At 43.5% G+C, this 20744-nt stretch overlaps 2 protein-coding genes across 4 annotated transcripts in view; one reads left to right on the forward strand and one right to left on the reverse strand.

The window, feature by feature from the left end:
* The window catches only part of DKK3 (dickkopf WNT signaling pathway inhibitor 3), a 413056-nt gene that overhangs the window by 12065 nt on the left and 380247 nt on the right, over positions 1-20744 (forward strand). The window lies entirely within an intron of this gene.
* The window catches only part of MICAL2 (microtubule associated monooxygenase, calponin and LIM domain containing 2), a 264685-nt gene continuing 254401 nt past the window's right edge, over positions 10461-20744 (reverse strand). For both annotated transcript variants that reach the window (XM_069740179.1, XM_069740178.1), the window contains exons 28-30: positions 20503-20602; positions 18917-18990; positions 10461-11148 (exon numbers count right to left, since the gene is read on the reverse strand). In XM_069740179.1, the coding sequence (XP_069596280.1) occupies positions 10943-11148; positions 18917-18990; positions 20503-20602 (380 nt within the window). In that variant the 3' untranslated portion in view covers positions 10461-10942. The remainder of the gene's footprint in view (positions 11149-18916; positions 18991-20502; positions 20603-20744) is intronic.

The following is a 20744-nucleotide window of genomic DNA, read 5'->3' on the forward strand; positions in this document are numbered from 1 at the left end:
TCTAGCAGCATGGATCGTGATTTGGTGGAGTTACTTATGTTGCTGCTGAGCTATGCTCTTACACACAACATTTTCATCTTCAAAAACGCTACGTACCTACAGCTCCAGGGTACGGCGATGGGGGCCAGTTGTGCCCCCTCATACGCCAACCTTTTCCTTGGAGCGTGGGAGCGTGAGATATTCGTATGTTCACCGATGCCTCTATCCAACCTGGTTTCAGGCTGGATGAGGTTCATCGATGACATTTGGTTCATATGGGAAGGTTCTCTCAATGACCTCAACTCCTTCATGACTCAGCTCAACAGCAATGATTTAAATATTAACCTCACCTTCCGTGCTGGTAGAGTAGTTGAATTCCTTGATCTCTCTATTAGTGTAGACCCGAATGGTCAGATTCAAACCAACCTGTACAGGAAACCAACTGCGACAAACTCCTTCTTACATGCCACCTCATCCCACCCCCTCTCCACCATCAGAGGCATTCCAATTGGCCAATTTCTCCGTGCCAAGAGGATTTGCTCGGATCCTATTGATTTTCAAGTTCAGGCCAAGGATTTGGCTGAACGATTTCAGGATAGGGGTTATAGCAAAAAGAGTATAAGAAGGGGTTACAACAGGGCAGTGGGTACACCCAGACAAGAACTTTTATATGGGTCAACAAATAAAACTGGAGTTAAAGATCAGGGATATGTTAGGTTGATTACCACATACCACAATAAATGGGGCCAATTCAGAGATATTGTGGATAAACATTGGCAGGTGTTATTGACTGACCCCATATTGAAAAAAATCCTACCCTCCAAACCCCTGGTAACAGCTAGGAGATCTAGGAATCTATCAGACACGTTGGTACATAGTTTCTACAATCCTGGTAGATCTAACACCTATAAAAAATCAGGGGCAGGTACTAATGTTGGATTTTACCCATGTGGTCTCTGCAAGGCCTGTGCTAATACAATTAAGACCAAGGTCTTCACCAATTTTGATGGTTCAAAACAATTTGAGATTCGCAAAAATATCAATTGCTCCTCTAAAGGTGTGATTTACCACGCTACGTGTCCATGCGGTAAGATATATATCGGTCTCACCTCTCGTGAGCTTAAAATCCGCATTCGCGAACACTGTAGAGACATTGAAAGAGCTAAAACTAGTGAGGATGACATCAGCCTAAAAACCTTGCCTCGCCATTTTAAGAAGTTTCACAACTCCAGTACTAATGGCTTGGTAATAAGAGGCATTGATATGATCTCTATGGGTGTTCGTGGTGGCGATCTGGGTAGATTGTTAGCACAGACTGAGAGCCGTTGGATATACAGGTTGGGCACCATGACCCCGCAGGGTCTGTATGAAAACTTGGGATTTGGTGCCTTTTTATAGTTCTGTGGCGCTGCCAGATCCATCTTTTCATTCTAATTTTCCTCATCTGACACAGTTTTATGGGCTTTGGGTTGTTTTTAACATCACTTTTCTTAATATCGTTATTGTTTGTTTTTATAGAACATCTCAGCTATATCATCCATTTCAGATTGATCACCTATGACTGTTCATCATGATTACATCGCATTATGGATTTTGGGATCGGCACTGCTCCAACTGCCTTGCCAGATTACCATTTGATATTGCCAATAAGGACTATACTCGCAGCGGTAATGCTGTAAGAATTTTTATACAGACTATCAGCCTGGATACATGGACTCTCTGGCCTTGGATGTTTCATTATCACTTTCTTTATTATAACAAATGTTTTTGTTTTGTCATTTGTATTGTTACATCCATGTTATATCTATGGTATTTATTGCCCATTTAGGCACTCACACTTATTCACTGGTAGTGCGCATGCGCCTTTTGGTCCCCGCTGGATTCTCCCCCTGTCGGCTCAGGGCTCCTCGGCGCTCTCGCTCGGCTTACGCTGGGTCAGTGTGCCGGGTTGCTCACCGCCGCCGGAGGGTGGATCCTTGTGGCGTGTGGATCACGACAGCGCATGCGCCGTTTACACCAGTTCAATTCCTACATATATTTTAGTTCTGCAGCCCATATAGTGGATGCGGATTCTCATCACAGCCGCACAACATGTGCACATTTATATTTCAATTGCGGCGTCTTATTACGTGTTTACATAGCGTACGCTTGCGCACTAAAGCACCGAGTCTTTGTAGTTCGGCTATGACGCGTCCTGGTATCCAGGCTACAACCCCACGTGGGTATAATGCGGTCATTTCCCCTGTCTCCAATTCTCGTGAGCAGCATTCTAACTTCTGATTGGGTGGTATTAGGTTAAATACATGCCCATCTCCTGCCTGTATACACGCCCCCGGAAGAAGATATTCTATCGAAACGCGCGTCGGGCAGTCAGCTTGTCCTGTGCTCTGATTCATGTGGTAATTATTATTCTATCTCCTGCTTGGGATTTATATTTGGTGGCCGTTGGGGCACTTAAGGGGAGTGTTTGTAGTCATAATATGGGTTTGACACTACACAATTTGTATGAGTAGATATCGGGGTTATCCAGCATAGGTTGTACCTGATATATAGACTCCGCTCTTTTGCAGCGGCGGTAGCATTTTTTGCATCGCAGCACATTTATAGGGTTTGCCTTTGCTATTGTTACCATCTAGCGATATTGCTTGATTATTAAATAGTTACTTTTCTCCTCCCCTATGCATATAGTTAGTATGCTTTGTACAAATATGCAGCTCCAATGGCGATTTATTGGCACATTTGTAGCGCCATCTTGCACAGTTATTATTATACTATCTTAGTACTTATATAGATATTATATATTAGTGTTTATACACTCCTTTTTTGGGTACTTTGGTAGCAATAGTGTGCTTTTTCACATATACATATTTTTAGTAATTCTTCCCGAACGTAGGTTTTGTACTTACCACAATCATTATGCTATTACTTAGGCCAACTACTATTTAGGAGGGCCATTTATAAGCAATGTTTTAGGTATTTGTTTATATCATTTCATGAGACTTGCTGTTTCTATAGATCGGAGGTATTTTTAACTTTATGACCTATTTATTTGGTTGAGGATTTTTTATATATTGTATGTGTTTCAATAAAAATTTTCATGTTTTTCGAACTATACATTCATGTGATCTCTCTTATTGTTTTGTGAGGGGTCCTTATGTGCTCATAAATTTTGAATGTGTTCTTGTATATATCATATATGGACTAATATGTATACTTTGGTTGGTTGCAACTGGAGTTTCTGTAGGATTTCGTGAGGTTTTTGTGACTCTTAGTCGATGTATATTATTTAGCTTAAGGGCTCAGTCAGACGGCCGTATTAATCGGACTAAGATCGGACCACAATGCATGGACTGGCCGACAGCTCTCCGGACCCGAGCATGACAGCTGCATAGAAATGCTCAAATCAGGAGAGCCGCCGGCCAGTCCGTGCACAGCGATCCGATCTCGGTCTGATTTATACGGCCCCCTAATAATGTGTCGGTGACAGAAGCTGATTTCTGCTTTGGAGATGGTAGTGGCCCCCTTACCTCGTTGCCCCTTACCTCGTTGCCCCCTTACCTCTTAGCCCCTTTGTGCGCCTGCGCAGGTTGCACCAATAGTATGTCCGCCCCTGGTCAGAACAGTTTTCTATCTAATGAAGAAAGCAGTGTTTAAAGTAGATTTTAAAATTAATGTGGAAAAAAGTCATGGGCTCCAATGTATCAAAGCTTTGGTTTGTACGTCGGTCTTGATGGACCCTGCGGTGGAGCAAGATGGCATCAAATTCATTATTAGGCACGCACCTCTTAATGGATTTGGTTCATCTTGCACCAATGAAAGAAATGTATATCACCCCTGTGGCATAAATTAAAACAAATTTCAGATGCCCTCGGTCCCACATTCCCCTCCAGCCGAGCTCTCGACTCTTCAAAATGTTGCAGGACTGGGATAAAAGTAACAAAAGTCACCAAAACTTTTTAGTTTGTTTTGCACAAGAATCAGTTTTGCATCAAAACTATCTGGGATGAGCTGCTTGATGAATAGACTCTACAGTATAAGAAAACTGCTGAACTTTTTATTATATGGGGAATTACAGGAAAAATCATCCATTTATGAAGATTGGGATTCCAACCTTCTGGATCAGCAGAATTCCTGCCCTCTTCAGTGTTTACCGACAAGTCCAGATTTTCGCACAATGGGAGTCCGGAGAGACCCTCAATGTGTTATCAGTGGGTTCTTAAAGGGAACCTGTCACCCCGTTTTTTGAGATTGAGCTATAAATACTGTTAAATAGGGCCTGCGCTGTGTGTTCCTATAGTGTATGTAGTGTACCCCGATTCCCCATGTATGCTGAGAAATAACTTACCAAAGTCGCCGTTTTCGCCTGTCAATCAGGCTGGTCAGGTCGGGAGGGCGTGGTGACATCGCTGGTTCTTCCTCAGCTTTACGTTGGTGGCGTAGTGGTGAAGACACAGCGCGCGATCTGCGCTGTCATCCCTTTCGTCGGTGGGGGCGGCCATCTTCCTGGGGCCGCGCGTGCGCAGATCGAGTGCTCTGCTGCACGGGGCTTCAGGAAAATGGCCGCGGGATGCCGCGCGTGCGCATTAGAGATCGCGGCGGCCATTTTCCCAAAGCCGAGATGCAAACTCGGCTTTGGGAAAATGGCCGCCGCGATCTCTAATGCGCACGCGCGGCATCCCGCGGCCATTTTCCTGAAGCCCCGTGCAGCAGAGCACTCGATCTGCGCACGCGCGGCCCCAGGAAGATGGCCGCCCCCACCGACGAAAGGGATGACAGCGCAGATCGCGCGCTGTGTCTTCACCACTACGCCACTACGCCACCAACGTAAAGCTGAGGAAGAACCAGCGATGTCACCACGCCCTCCCGACCTGACCAGCCTGATTGACAGGCGAAAACGGCGACTTTGGTAAGTTATTTCTCAGCATACATGGGGAATCGGGGTACACTACATACACTATAGGAACACACAGCGCAGGCCCTATTTAACAGTATTTATAGCTCAATCTCAAAAAACGGGGTGACAGGTTCCCTTTAAGGATATACATGTACTGTATATGGTTTTTATGGAAAGCCTCACACTTTATAGTTAGTAATGAGCGAACTTGCTGGGATAAGGTGTTATCTGAGCATGCTCAGGTGCTAACCGATTGTCTTCGTCGTGCTCGAAAAATATGTTCGAGCCCCTATGGCTGAATGTCTCATGGCGGCTCGACGGCTGCCACACATACATGGATTGTCTAACAAACAGGAAATAATCCATGCATGTGTTGTAGCGGTCCATGAGACATGAAGCCTTGGGGACTCAAACATACTGTTCGAGCACTCCGAAGCCCCTCAGCACATGAGCATTCTCAGATTACACCTTATCGAAGCTCGTTCGCTCGGCACTACTTATATCGCACTCTCTTGATGCCACGTAACCTCCCTAACTTTTTACATTTTAAGCAGAAATAGAACAGCAAAAATATCCAGTGTTTTATGTAAAAGCAAAAAAGATCTGCTGTTACACCTGGCGCCATATATAAAGCTGGCGCAGGTGCATGTACTGGTATCAGTTACTTGTATGGAACGAATCCTTTTATGCGCACAATGATACATTTCATTAACCTGGATATCTCCCGTATCCTCCCTAGCACGGCTTCAAAAGAAGCTAATGCAAAACCGTGTCACTCAATCTGCAAGGACCACAGGAATTAATTGATTGTTCTGAGCTTTAATGTACACTATCTGTGGTTATCTATGGCTTATTACATAGGCAGTCTTTTTTTTTTTTTTACAAAATACATTCCTTTTAATGAAGAAATCGGTCTGAGGCTCTTAATGAATCGGATTCTATGTATATCTACCTGCAAACCTGCTTTATTTTGACCTCTGAAGTCCTGGTTAGTTGGTTCAAACGAGCGGCTAAAAAAAAATCTGTCAGTTTCATCCAGAAAAGTGGATGATTTTTTTTTTCTCACTTATATCATTCATGTGCAGTCCATATACAATCCGTTTTTTTTTTTTTTTACAGCAGCAGATATCATTAACTTACAAAGCCAACTACGGTTTACTATGTTATAGAATAACATGCATTTTTTACAGATGAATTGCAATTCTGTAACTCCATACGGCATCCGAATTTTAGGCTGGGTTCACGCATCGTGTAGTTTTATCTGTAGCAGAATCTGTAAGTTACGTGCGGATTTGGTGCAGATTGCACCCTCTTGGGTAAATTCACACATTGTGAATTTTCTGCTGATTTTGTTTCAGAACGTTTCACTTGAAACCGTCCTATTTAGGAAACTGGAACAGATGATCAATCACAGAACTTTCTGCAACAAAATCAGGTGAAAAAGGTGAAAGTTGCTTTGATTCAGAGCAAAAAAAAAAAAAAAAAGATATTCTATGTATTTTTTCTTTTAAAGCAACAACAACTATTTCACCCCCCAAAATATCAGTTAAAACTCAACTATTAAAATCCTTTAGAGTTTGCATGCGAAAAATTGGCATCGAATATTTGACATGTGAACCCTAGCCACACACTACAGATGGAAAAATATATAGATGCACATAGGACCCTCCTCTGTCTGTGTCTGCCCCTGATTGCACAGGATATGGGTCCTTTGCAATCAAAAATGTTGTCTCTGACAGAAGCTGCTTCAGGCCGGTTTCACACGTCAGTGGCTCCAGTACGTGAGGTGACAGTTTCCTCACGTACTGGAGACACTGACTCACGTAGACACATTGAAATCAATGTGTCTCTGCACATGTCAGCGTGTTTTCACGGACGATGTGTCCGTGTGCAAAACACGGAGACATGTCAGTGTTCGTGGGAGCGCATGGATTACACGGACCCATTAAAGTCAATGGGTCCGTGTAAAACACGTACCGCACATAGACGCTGTCCGTGTGCAGTCTGTGTGCTGTGCAGAAGACAGCGCTACAGTAAGCGCTGTCCCCCCAGTGTGGTGCTGAAGCTGCCATTCATATCTTCTCTCTAGCGAACGCTGCTGGAGAGAAGATATGAATGGCGGCTTCAGCACCAGATGCAGGGGACAGCGCTTATCTCTAGCGCTGTCTCCTGCACGCCCCGTGTAGTACCCAGTCGGCACACGGACGGCACACGTGTGCCACACGGATGGCCTACGTGAGCTCACGGACACGGATAACTCCGGTACCGATTTTTTTCGGTACCAGAATTATCTGGACGTGTGAGACTGGCCTCAGAGGTGGAAATGGGCCCCTGTACCTCATAGGCCCCTGTGCGGCTGCATTAGGTTGCACCAATGTTATGGCCGCCCCTGGCTGCACTCCCAGTTTGGCATGTGTTATCATTGGGGAGACCCCCAGATAAATACATATTGGTAACCCGCATACACAAAGCCATGACAAAAGTTGCTAATTCTGCAGACTTCATATAAATTCAACTATAAAATAAATATATATTGCTTTCAATAATATAGTAGAAAACTCAATAGCTGAATGTAGTGATGGAGTCAATATTCCAGTTTCTTAGCCCTTATAATACAATAGATTAATCAATTTGCCAATAATTCAGTCGATATTGTGAAATCTGGTGACAGAGAATTTGGTAACAAAACACACACTGATTAGCAAATTTGACAATCAAATGACATATAATTAATCAAGAACTAATATCCACAGCTTTTACGTGCAGAAACATGGGGATATCAGTGTTCAGCAGAAATCTGTATTATTGTATTATGAAATAAACATTACGGCATATTAATTTTGTTTTTGGAGTATACAAATAAAAGACATGAAGATATTTCCTTGTAAGAAGCAGACATGTTATTGGAGGCCGGTAGGTAACACTGACGTGAATGAGATCCGATCTGCAGTACCGGAGAACGGCCACTATGTGGTGTATGGAGCGGCCCAGTTCCTGCTCTGTATTCCGAGGTATCACCTGAGGAATATGGGGGGTCAGACCCCACCGATCTGATATTGATGACCTATACTAGGGATAGATCATCAATATCTTGGTCCCTTTAAGGTGCATATTTATCGTATTGTAGCATCTGCTCCCATGCTCGGGTATTAAAGGGGTTGTCTCAACTTCTTAAATGGACAGGACTCAAGTCCTAAAACAAGCAACTTTGCAATTTACCTCTTATTAAAAATCCTCATCATTCTCAAGAATGGGAGGACTTATAATTCTATAGTTCACTACTCATTATTAGGCGGAGAGATCGCACTTACAAGCTGTTTGCTATCCAGCTTGTTTGCTTTACTGCCCCTAAAGAAGCAGCTTTGCAGCTCCGGTTCACACTATCATCAAGAGCTCACTGCCCCCCGGCAAGCAAGAAGCTGGGAGACAGAAAAAAGATTAGATGACCCCTCTAATGGTGGATTTCACATTATTATTATTATTCATATCATACAAATAATTTAAATTTATGCAACTTTCTAATACAATGTTGTTTCAATATCCCACTCCACTTGCTGACAGTGAATAGAAATATCCCGATTTTGCTTTACACCTGCGCCTTTTTCAATGGACACAACTACAGGGTTTTACAGTTTTTTTTTACAGTTCTGCCTTTAATCAGCCGGGATCCATCACCTTCCCCTATGGCTGCTGCCCTCTGTTGTGCTCCACGCCAGGTTTTACAAATGGCCGGGCATGCTGCCATGTCTGCCCAGCAAGACACACAACATGGTTCGGTTTGTTGCACTGTGCATCGCTGCCTGCATTGTCTTGGAGTCTCCTGGCTGCCTGCGGCCTCCAGTGCTAAAAGTCCTCGCTCCATATCAAGACCCTGGATCCGTGTGCCCACCCTGGGCAGCTCACAAGGTGAACCCTTAGCACGGGGCTTGTTACAGTGTATCGGCACTCAGTCTAATGAGCAATGCACATGTTCAGGACGGGTTTTAGTCTACAAATGAAAATAGTTTTTCCATTCACTGGCAGCAGATCTTAAGAATGTTGAAGAATTGAAACACAAAGACTATCGATTTCAACATTTTTCAGCACAGTTTTAAGCTTTATTGACAAAGAAAATATAATAATTTTGCTATCTTCCCACCACACTTCTCATCTTTGAGGGCGGCTGCCTCTGTACTTGCAGGACTGACCATTGTGACATTTCCCTTATTACCTTTTATCTCGCCCAAATTCCCTTCATTTCCTGAAACCGTTTATTTGGGAGACGTGTATGGACTCTTCTGTGGTGTATGCACCCAAAATGGCGTGTAGTGGGACAGCCTGCACCACTCTTTTTTTTTTTTGCCAGCGGTCATATATTTTCCCTTTTTGCTGTATTTGGAGGGTGAGGTTACAGAGAGCGGACCTGTAATGCGGCATGTTCATATGAGAAAACATCTTACGTTCGCAGCATATTACTTCTATAATAATGCCCCAAAATACAGTGAGAACATATATAACTTCACTTCCTAAGACGCCATCTTGGCATACCCGGGCAGGAGAATGGAGATAAGGAGCTCAATGCCACAAGAGCTGCTTGAGGATAGTCCAGGAACCTCACCACCTCCTCCTTAGCACAGCCGGGGAATACAATCGTCACATTCACCTTCATGCGGAATTCTTCCTTTTTGTTAATTTGCTTCCTAAATGCAAAATTAAACAACTTTCTAAATTGGTCTCCATTAAAAAAATGTTACCTTTTTTTTTTTTTTGGGTGCAAAGTCTGTCCTATGTAAGGCTATGTGCACACGTCAGGATTTCTTGCAGAAATTTCCTGAACAAAACCAGACATTTTCACAAAAAATCTGCATGCGTTTTTCTCGCCTTTTTTGGCGTTTTTGATGCGTTTTTTTTTTTTTGCAGATTTTTTCCGTTTTTTTTCCGGAGGTTCTGGGATGCAATAATATAGTGGGAAATCTGCAAAAAATCAGCAAAATTAATGAACATACTGCTTTTTTTACCGCGATGCGTTTTTTTTTCAGGGAAACCCCCCCCCCCCACAACATATGCACAAAAATTGCAAAAAATGGGATGCTTACACTGAATGTATGCGTTTTTAAGCTTTTTTTTTCGCGTTTTTATGGTGAAAAAACGCGAAAAATCCTGAACATGTGCACAGAGCCTAAAAATGCAAAGCTTTAGAAACAGCAGAGGAGAGAGCTATGTATACACATCCTTAAAATGAGAAAGGAGGTGGGGAAAATATCTACAGTTTCAGGGATGTAAGAGAAAAAAAAAGGCTACAGGTTTGAAGGAAAACGCTAAGGGGAAATAAGTGCAGGATAGAAGCTGTGCTGATATATTAACTAATGAAGGCAGCAGCACTGTGGATACACACAGACCTCACATCCAGCCTATATTACTGGGAGAGACACTCACAAGAGACAACTCTGAAACTTGAGTCTGCAAACTTTCTTATCAGGGTGTTTGAAAATGAATGAAGATGTGCACTTTGGGGCTGATTTTATGTAATCCATTTCTTGGTATTGCAAAAGCGATAGTGGCACTATGAATATTTTACTTTTATAGTGTTTTTTTGTTCTTTTTTTATAGTGTGTGCAGATATATATATCTATATACAAAGGCATGGATGGGATTCACAGGACTTCATAACAAACTGCAGGAAGCCCAATATTTCTAATAATGCGCCAAAGTCCACACCAAAAACCGGTAGCGGACACTGGCAAATGTAGACACCATTATAGCTGCCCTGACCTGATCCCCAGCAATAGTCGGCATCCAATAGCAATCATCCAAACTCTGATTTACTGCTCTTTAAGGCTCTTGGTATTTGGTCCGTGAAGATTTAAATAAATAAATATATCCCCCCTCTTTCCTAAGCCATGAAACCGTCTACATAAGATACATAGTTCATAGATCCAAATATACAAGACGAGCACCGATCAGAAAAGCCGCACTATTCTCTATACAGTGACATCGTCCATATTATCTCCGGCCCAATGAGGAATATACAACGTGTCAGCAGATCTTCTGCAGCTCAGACCACAATGCGACATTCTGAGCGCCAGCTCTTTACACGACTCTCCTGTTGATGGTGGTCATCTGCAGCTGGCAGTCTTTGGGCAGGGGAATGTCCAACAGGTTTTTTTCCTCTGTGTTTTCCCGGAGTCTTTGTTCTTCAATGCGAGTCACAAGTTGATCCCTCTGCTCGATAACTCGCATCATCTCCGCAAATATCTCTTCTTCCTCTGCAACGTCTTTCTCCTCTTTCAGTGCCGCTGATGTGAGATAAATCAAAGGTGTCAACAAGAAGAGGAACCGTAGAGGAATACACAGAAAAAGGCTCCTTAACTCAGGGATCACTCATACATTACTGATCCTGAGTTACATCCTGTATTATACTCCAGAGCTGCACTCACTATTCTGCTGGTGCAGTCACTGTGTACATACATTACATTACTGATCCTGAGTTACATCCTGTATTATATTCCAGAGCTGCACTCACTATTCTGCTGGTGCAGTCACTGTGTACATACATTACATTACTGATCCTGAGTTACATCCTGTATTATACTCCAGAGCAGTACTCACTATTCTGCTGGTGCAGTCACTGTGTACATACATTACTGATCCTAAGTTACATCCTGTATTATACTCCAGAGCTGCACCCACTATTCTGCTGGTGTAGGTACTGTGTACATACATTACATTACTGATCCTGAGTTACATCCTGTATTATACTCCAGAGCTGCACTCACTATTCTGCTGGTGCAGTCACTGTGTACATACATTACATTACTGATCCTGAGTTACATCTTGTATTATACCCCAGAGCTGCACTCACTATTCTGCTGGTGCAGTCACTGTGTACATACATTACATTACTGATCCTGAGTTACATCCTGTATTATATTCCAGAGCTGCACTCACTATTCTGCTGGTGCAGTCACTGTGTACATACATTACATTACTGATCCTGAGTTACATCCTGTATTATACTCCAGAGCAGTACTCACTATTCTGCTGGTGCAGTCACTGTGTACATACATTACTGATCCTAAGTTACATCCTGTATTATACTCCAGAGCTGCACCCACTATTCTGCTGGTGTAGGTACTGTGTACATACATTACATTACTGATCCTGAGTTACATCTTGTATTATACTCCAGAGCTGCACTCACTATTCTGCTGGTGCAGTCACTGTGTACATACATTACATTACTGATCCTGAGTTACATCCTGTATTATACTCCAGAGCTGCACTCACTATTCTGCTGGTGCAGTCACTGTGTACATACATTACTGATCCTAAGTTACATCCTGTATTATACTCCAGAGCTGCACCCACTATTCTGCTGGTGTAGGTACTGTGTACATACATTACATTACTGATCCTGAGTTACATCCTGTATTATACCCCAGAGCTGCACTCACTATTCTGCTGGTGCAGTCACTGTGTACATACATTACATTACTGATCCTGAGTTACATCCTGTATTATACTCCAGAGCTGCACTCACTATTCTGCTGGTGCAGTCACTGTGTACATACATTACATTACTGATCCTGAGTTACATCCTGTATTATACCCCAGAGCTGCACTCACTATTCTGCTGGTACAGTCACTGTGTACATACATTAAATTGCTGATCCTGAGTTACATCCTGTATTATATTCCAGAGCTGCACTCACTATTCTGCTGGTACAGTCACTGTGTACATACATTACTGATCCTGAGTTACATCCTGTATTATACCCCAAAGCTGCACTCACTATTCTGCTGGTGCAGTCACTGTGTACATACATTACATTACTGATCCTGAGTTACATCCTGTATTATACTCCAGAGCTGCACTCACTATTCTGCTGGTGCAGTCACTGTGTACATACATTACATTACTGATCCTGAGTTACATCCCGTATTATACTCCAGAGCTGCACTCACTATTCTGCTGGTGCAGTCACTGTGTACATACATTACATTACTGATCCTGAGTTACATCCTGTATTATACTCCAGAGCTGCACTCACTATTCTGCTGGTGCAGTCACTGTGTACATACATTACATTACTGATCCTGAGTTACATCCTGTATTATACCCCAGAGCTGCACTCACTATTCTGCTGGTACAGTCACTGTGTACATACATTAAATTACTGATCCTGAGTTACATCCTGTATTATATTCCAGAGCTGCACTCACTATTCTGCTGGTACAGTCACTGTGTACATACATTACATTACTGATCCTGAGTTACATCCTGTATTATATTCCAGAGCTGCACTCACTATTCTGCTGGTACAGTCACTGTGTACATACATTACTGATCCTGAGTTACATCCTGTATTATACCCCAGAGCTGCACTCACTATTCTGCTGGTGCAGTCACTGTGTACATACATTACATTACTGATCCTGAGTTACATCCTGTATTATACTCCAGAGCTGCACTCACTAGTCTGCTGGCGCAGTCACTGTGTACATACATTACATTACTGATCCTGAGTTACATCCTGTATTATACCCCAGAGCTGCACTCACTATTCTGCTGGTGCAATCACTGTGTACATACATTACTGATCCTGAGTTACATCCTGTATTATTTTTTTTTTATTTAAATAGATTTTTATTAACAATATAAAAAAAGAGAACAACAGAATGCCATTTACATTGCATTATATCAGATACACATTTTCTTACTTTAATAAACCCCAACATTACCCCAACTACCCCCCTCCCCCATAAGACAGCTCAGTCTCAATCTCCACCCCACCGAGGCATTATCTGCCTCATGTAATTTATCCTCTTCCAGGTCTTAAGAAACTCGACGTCTATACTCCTCAATCCAAATCAAGCCAAGGAGACCACATCTTATTAAACATTTCTATTTTCCCCCTTTTACTGTACACCCCCTTTTCCAATTTTAGACCATGTTGAACATATTGGAGAAATTCCCTTCTCACAGGTGGTTCCGCGTTTATCCAGTTTCGTGCTATTACTTTCCTGGCCATGTAGAGTAGCCTAGCGATTGCAATCTTCCAAGTATTGTCAACTCCAATTTCTTCCACATATCCCAGCACGCATACTATCGGATCTCTAACAACTCTACACTTATACGCTGCTTCAACCCGGCTCAAAACCACCACCCAAAAGACAGCCAGTCTCGGACACGTCCACATCATGTGATATATTCCTGCCTTCTCACTCGCACACCTCGGACACCCAGAATTGGCACGCAATCCCGCTTTGTATAACACTTCCGGAGATTTATATACCCTATGCAAAATGTATAGCTGCGAGAGCCTATATGGTTCACTCAAGGACAGTCGCGGAACCCACTCCATCACCGATTCCCAGGTTTCATTTTCCATCGGCCCCACTTCTCTCTCCCACTTAGCTCTCGCCTTTATAGGGAAATCTAGCAGAAATGTGTGCATAAGATCCTTATACAGAGTGGAAATAACTCCCCTTGTAGTACCCTCACCACACACATACTCCAACACTATATCATCTTGAACCCTGATATCAGCCTTCTTATTCTGAGCTCTAAAGGCATGTCTCATCTGCGCATACTGATATTCCCCTGTGGATCGCAAACCAAATTCTTCCTGCAATTGGGAAAAGGACTTCAGCTCCTGCTGCTGGATTATCTGGTGAACAAAGCAAATTCCCTTATTCTGCCATTCCATCAATCCTCCCAGGGCCTCAAAATCCTTTAAGTTGTGGTTAGACCATATCGGTGTGAATCTAGTCAACCCTGTAACCCCACGAATCTGCCTTAGTCTATTCCATAATTTACGAATCAGGAACAGGGTTGGGTATATTTTCCCCAGCGCGCCCAATGAGCCATCCTCCAAACACCTGGCCATCGGTCGTCGGTCCGTCACCTCTTCCAATAGCTGTTGTACTGCACTGGATGACGCCCCGCGCGCCCAGCCCTTCAAATGCTGGCCCTGGGCCGCAAGGAAGTATATTTCCGGGTTGGGCAAAGCCAAACCACCATCTTCCTTGGGTCGTTGAAGCGTCTCCAAGCTAATACGTGGATATTGTCTACCCCATATCAAACTTCTAAAGAGGGCATTAATCTGCCTGAACTTCCCCCGAGGGATCCAAATTGGTGCGTTATGCAGAACATAGAGAATTTTGGGCATAAGGACCATTTTAATAAGGTTTACCCTACCGACGACCGATAGATGTAGCTTATTCCAGGCGTCTACCTTTGCCTTGAGTACCCCCATAACAGGAGTCAAATTTCTTTGCAGAAACTCCGCCACCGGCACCGAAATCCATATTCCAAGATATTTAAATTGGGAAACCACCTTCAGCCTCTCATCCCCAACATCCTCACTCACATTCTCTCCTACGTCATCCACTCTAAAAAGAACCGTCTTATCCCAATTAATTGTTAGTCCCGACACAGTACCAAATCTCTCAACAATTTCAACGGCCCCTCTTAGTGAATTGTCTGGATCCTCCAGGAACAGCAAAACATCATCCGCATATAACGCTATTTTTTCCTCTACTTTGCCATACCTAAACCCAGGGACCCCATCCGACTGCCGAATCTTAGCAGCAAGAGGTTCTACAGCCAACGCGAACAGGAGGGGTGACAGCGGGCATCCCTGCCTAGTACCCCTAGCCAGCCCTATAGGACGAGATAGCTCACCATTTACTCTAATTCTGGCGGATGGTAATGAGTACAACAGCTGTATCCAGGCCACAAACTGCGGGCCAAACCCCATACATTCCAGCACCTGCCAGAGGTACCCCCATTCGACGCTGTCAAACGCCTTGTGTGCATCTAGTGATACAATCACTCTTCGACCACAGTTATCAGACTCTACCTGCAAATTTACATATAACCTCCGCAAATTGATCGCCGTTGATCTATCCGGCATAAAGCCAGATTGGTCCGAATGCACCAGACTCGCAATAACACTAGAGAGGCGGAGAGCCAACACCTTGGCCAGAAGCTTGACATCAATTGTTAGTAAAGAAATTGGGCGGTACGACTCCGGTTTCCCCAAGTCCTTATCCTCCTTTGGAATGACCACTATTATGGCCTCTCTCATAGAGGCTGGCAAGCGCCCACAAGACCTAGCTTCCTCCAATACCATTTTTAATCTAGGAATCAACACTTCTGCCAACCCTTTATAGATCTCAGCGGGTAACCCATCGACCCCAGGCGCCTTCCCATTGGCCATAGACATCAATGCCCGACTCAATTCCTCCTCAGTGATAGGGGCCTCAAGGCTCTCCCTATCTGCCTCACTCAGTCTCGGCAAATCCAGACCTTCCAAGAAAGTCAGTGCATCCTCGACCGATTCACCAACCCGAGAGGAATACAAATCTGCATAGAAGTCCGCAAAGGCTCTCAAAATTTCAGGTGTTTCCGTTATTTTACCTCCACTAGCAGAATCCAAAGAGTGTATATATGAAGAACCTCTCTGAGCAGCAGCCACTACCGACAGCATATGTCCCACTGTTTCTCCCTCCTGATAGAACAATACCCTTTGGAAATCTCGTTTCCTCTCAGCTTTACCTAGCAGAATTTTTTCCAAATGATCTTGTGCGTTTTTCATTCTTTTCTCTGCCTCAGGGGTTCCCAGTGTGGCCATCCCATCCTCTGCTTCCTTCAACTCCTCAACTGCCGCTTTTTCTACCTCTCTCGTCTTCCGCTTACACCTACTAATGTCCCTAAACAGTAGTCCCCTCAGGTACGCCTTCATTGCATCCCAAATTGTAAGAGCGTCGGCGCTTCCATCATTTAAGAGAAAGAATTCCGCCACCTCCCGTCCTATACTTTCCAACTCAATACTCTGTAACCAAATAGGATGAATCTTCCATTCTCTCCCACTTAGCGAGCGAGCCCCCTCCAATCTAACCTCTACTTCAATTGGACTATGGTCCGACAAGGCCCTTGGCAGATATCTCACCTCCCCAACCAGTGTGTCCATAATCCTGTTACCCAGAGCCATATCAATCCTAGAGAGTGTGGCATGTGCCGGTGAATAACATGAGTACCCTCTCTCCCCCACATGTCTAACCCTCCACAGATCAATCAAACCTATCTCCTGTATATAGGTGCCAAATGTTGTTATGTGTCCCTCCGACCTATTCTGAGTATTTTTATTTTTATCCCAATATTCATCACAGATGTTATTTAGATCTCCGATAATTATTAACGGTGTCGGTCCCCATTTTTCCACTCGCTCCATTACTTCTCTAATCTTCCTGCTAGAGTAGGGAGGCGGAATATACATCGCGGCAACACACAGCATCACTCCATACAATATACACTGTATTAGTACGTACTGCCCATCCACATCCACATATACCTTCACCTCCTCATACTGAACTCCCGCTGGAACCAAGATTGAGACTCCTCTTGCATACGTGGAGAAGGTAGAATGATATCCCTTCTGGATCCATCGTCTATTCAAAACATCCACTTTTTCCCTTACCAAATGCGTCTCCAGCAAGCAAATCATTGAGGCCCTTTGGTCTCTTGCATATTGCAAACACGCAGCACGTCTAGATTTCTCCCCTAGGCCTCTCACATTCCAGCACAAAATCTTAAAATGGGTCCCCATCACTTGGCTCATCTTCACTATAAGTATCATCAATTTTGAGCTCAGGCTGTCTAACTACCCTGCCCCCCCCCCCCCTCCCAACTCCCCCTCCCACCCTTCCCCCCTCACATCTAACCATTCCACCTCTTTCCAAGAGTGGGGCATCATCGCCCATAGCGAACACTCCGTTTGGCATTACCTTCCCAACCCTCCTCCCACCACTGTACATAGCAGGATTTCAGACATTTTGAAAAATAACGTTCTCAAAACATTTTAACTTAGAATTATTTGCACACACAAGAAGCCTGCATACACTTAAAATATGCCGCATACCCTTCCTCCCCCTTTCCCAGCAACCATTACACCATCCCTTTAACTTAATACAATCCAGCTCCCTTCTTCCCCCCCCATACCCCTTGGCTTGTCAATCACATGACTCTTTTCCAACTGACAGATAAGTAAACAACTTCAGACTCTTCCCACAGTTTCAGTCTCCTTTTCCTTTAAGCTTTTTAGCATTAATATCGATCCACTGGGTAGCGTCCTCCGGCTTCTGGAAAAAATTAATTTTATCAAACGCCACCACCCTCAGTCTTGCTGGGAACATCATGGAATACTGCACACCCAATTCCCTCAGCCGTCTCTTTATACCCGTGAACATCATCCGTTGTTTCTGCACCAGAGTAGAATAGTCTGGGTAGATAGCAATCTTTTGGCCTTCAACTGTCAGATCCGTCATGTCTCTGGCCTTCCTCAGGATAATGTCTCTGTCTCTATAGTTTAGAATTTTGGCGAGCATGGTACGGGGATTCGCTCCAGGGACAGGTGGTTTCGGCGGGACCCTATGCGCTCTTTCTACCGCGAACACTTTTGTTAGCGTCATATCTCCAAATGTCTCTAACAGCCATTTTTCAATATATTCCGTTGGATTCCTCCCTTCAGCTTTTTCAGGGTACATCCTGTATTATACTCCAGAGCTGCACTCACTATTCTGCTGGTACAGTCACTGTGTACATACATCACTGATCCTGAGTTACATCCTGTATTATACCCCAGAGCTGCACTCACTATTCTGCTGGTTGTCCATCATTGCAAATATTTTGCGACTTTTTACGCCAGTCCCAAACAGCTTGGGAAACTTTATGAAAACTAAACTCTCTTCATCAGGTCTGGTGAACAAGATGCCAGTCTTGATGAACTGGGGGCTTTCACTTTAGTTGAGCTCCTACAGTGCGAGGCAGCCGACATACTGATAGGGAATGTAGATTGTGAGCCTCATTGGGGACAGTGATGATTGTGTCTGTAAAGAGCTGTGGGATTAATGGTGATATACTGTATGAGTGAAATATATATATACATTTTGCTACTGTATCAGATGACTGTATAACAAGCTCTGTGCAGACACTGAACAAGCAGGAATATGTGGGAGATTTCAGTTTTGCAACTTGACACACAATATAAATAAACTTACAGTTAATCATCATCTTCTCTCGAAGTTTTTGTTCTAATCGTCCCTGTTGATCCTCCAGATCTAACTCTCTCGCTCTGTGGAAAGCACAGGAATCCTCCATATATCATAACTGTGTCATTAACAAATGAGAATTAACTTGTTTCATTTCTACATCATATTCGAGATGGGAAGATTGTTCATTCCATCCAGAAACTGAAAACCCATCCTGCACATGTCCTGTTCACTAAGTGCATGTCCTGTTCAAAAGTGCACTACATAGTAACGAACCATTCATCTGTGTGCAGGACCTGATCAGGCACGGGTTAGAGGAACATCTGCAAAGTGACCCATTTTTAAATCCGATTTTTGGGTTAAATTATTATTATTTTTTTTTCAGTTTTTATATATTTTTCCTAATGTCATGATCGGAATCAAAATAAATAAATAAATAAACGATCACACTAGTTAATTTTTTTTGTTTTAGATTCATACTTCCTTTTTTTTTCACGATCACTGTTCAGCAGTTTCCTTATTTAAAAATAAAAGTAAGATTGACACTGCCTCACACAGCGGAGCCCTGCCCTGTTAATGGTGGGATTAATTGGGGTTTGTCTACTGTCTCGTCATCTCTTATAAGGACATTTGGCAATGTTTTTAAGGTAGTATGGTCGAACACGACCATACTAAGGCTCTGTACTGTGGAGGCGTAGGCACACTTTGTTCTACCATATGGTGTTTAGTTTTGCATTCATTATTATAAGTTTATAGGGGAACTGTCTATGGGTGCAGTATTATAGCGCCGTACAACTCTGCTCGTGCACATAAGATTGAAATCAGATGGGTGTAAGAAAAAAAAACAATCACATCTGCAAATTGCAGACATAAGTGGCTCTGTGTGTTCGCACTGGTGCAGGAGCTGCTTTTTTTTACACTCACCAGGCTGGTCCTTAAAATGAACCAAACTAGTATAATTTTTTCCGCATGGATCTGAGATCCTTACGGCAAGCCACCCAGGTGCACTAGCACATAGAATTGGTCAGTTTCGGTGCTGTCCTTTTGCGCAAAGGAACTGCACATGGATCAAAAATATGTACATGTGAACGTACCTTAAGATTAATAATAAAATACATTACACGCCCCCCCCCCCATTAATTAAGTGCTACAATCTGGGGTAACACATAAGTTGGACGTGTGGCGCCTAACCGTGCACTTATTGCTGTGTGAATATTCAATGGGAGCACTGTCTCCTTCTCATTAGTCGCGCTGCGCCTGAGATTACAAATCTGTTTTTGTAGCCTCCCGGTTTTAAAAGAAAAATAAATAAAATATTTATTTCTCTGGTTTCGTGGTCTCCGGGTGAAGTGGAAAGAAGCGACTGTAGCTGTTTGCATTGCATATTATTTCTTTCCCTCTCGCTATGCTAATGAGCGGAATCTATGCGAGGAGTTAAAGCCTCAATTTAGTGCGGTAATAAGATCTGCATGCGGTGGAAAGACAATATACACCTGTGCGGACGGCCAAAATTAATAGGTTTCCCATATTTCCCCCTCCCGCCCTACCCCTAAGGATTCATTGTGCATACTGATGGCGAGCGCCGCCGAACTTACACGGACAAGAGCTCAGACTCGTAACGATTCAATTTACTCTTTTCTAGGGCGAGCTGGAACCAGTCGTGCAGGAGCCGGGTCTCATCCTGTGCGTCTGAATCTGTTAGAGAAATGAAGAAGGGACACGCCGGTTACGCGGCTTCGCTCTGCGCCAGGCGACTGTTCTACATTCACTTTGCATGAAATGTGTTTACTGCCGTGATAAACGGTTTAGTATGCGCATGTTCCAGTCATTTGTCTTT

Source organism: Ranitomeya imitator, chromosome 9, assembly GCF_032444005.1.
Source record: "Ranitomeya imitator isolate aRanImi1 chromosome 9, aRanImi1.pri, whole genome shotgun sequence".
Taxonomy (NCBI): Eukaryota; Metazoa; Chordata; class Amphibia; order Anura; family Dendrobatidae; genus Ranitomeya; species Ranitomeya imitator.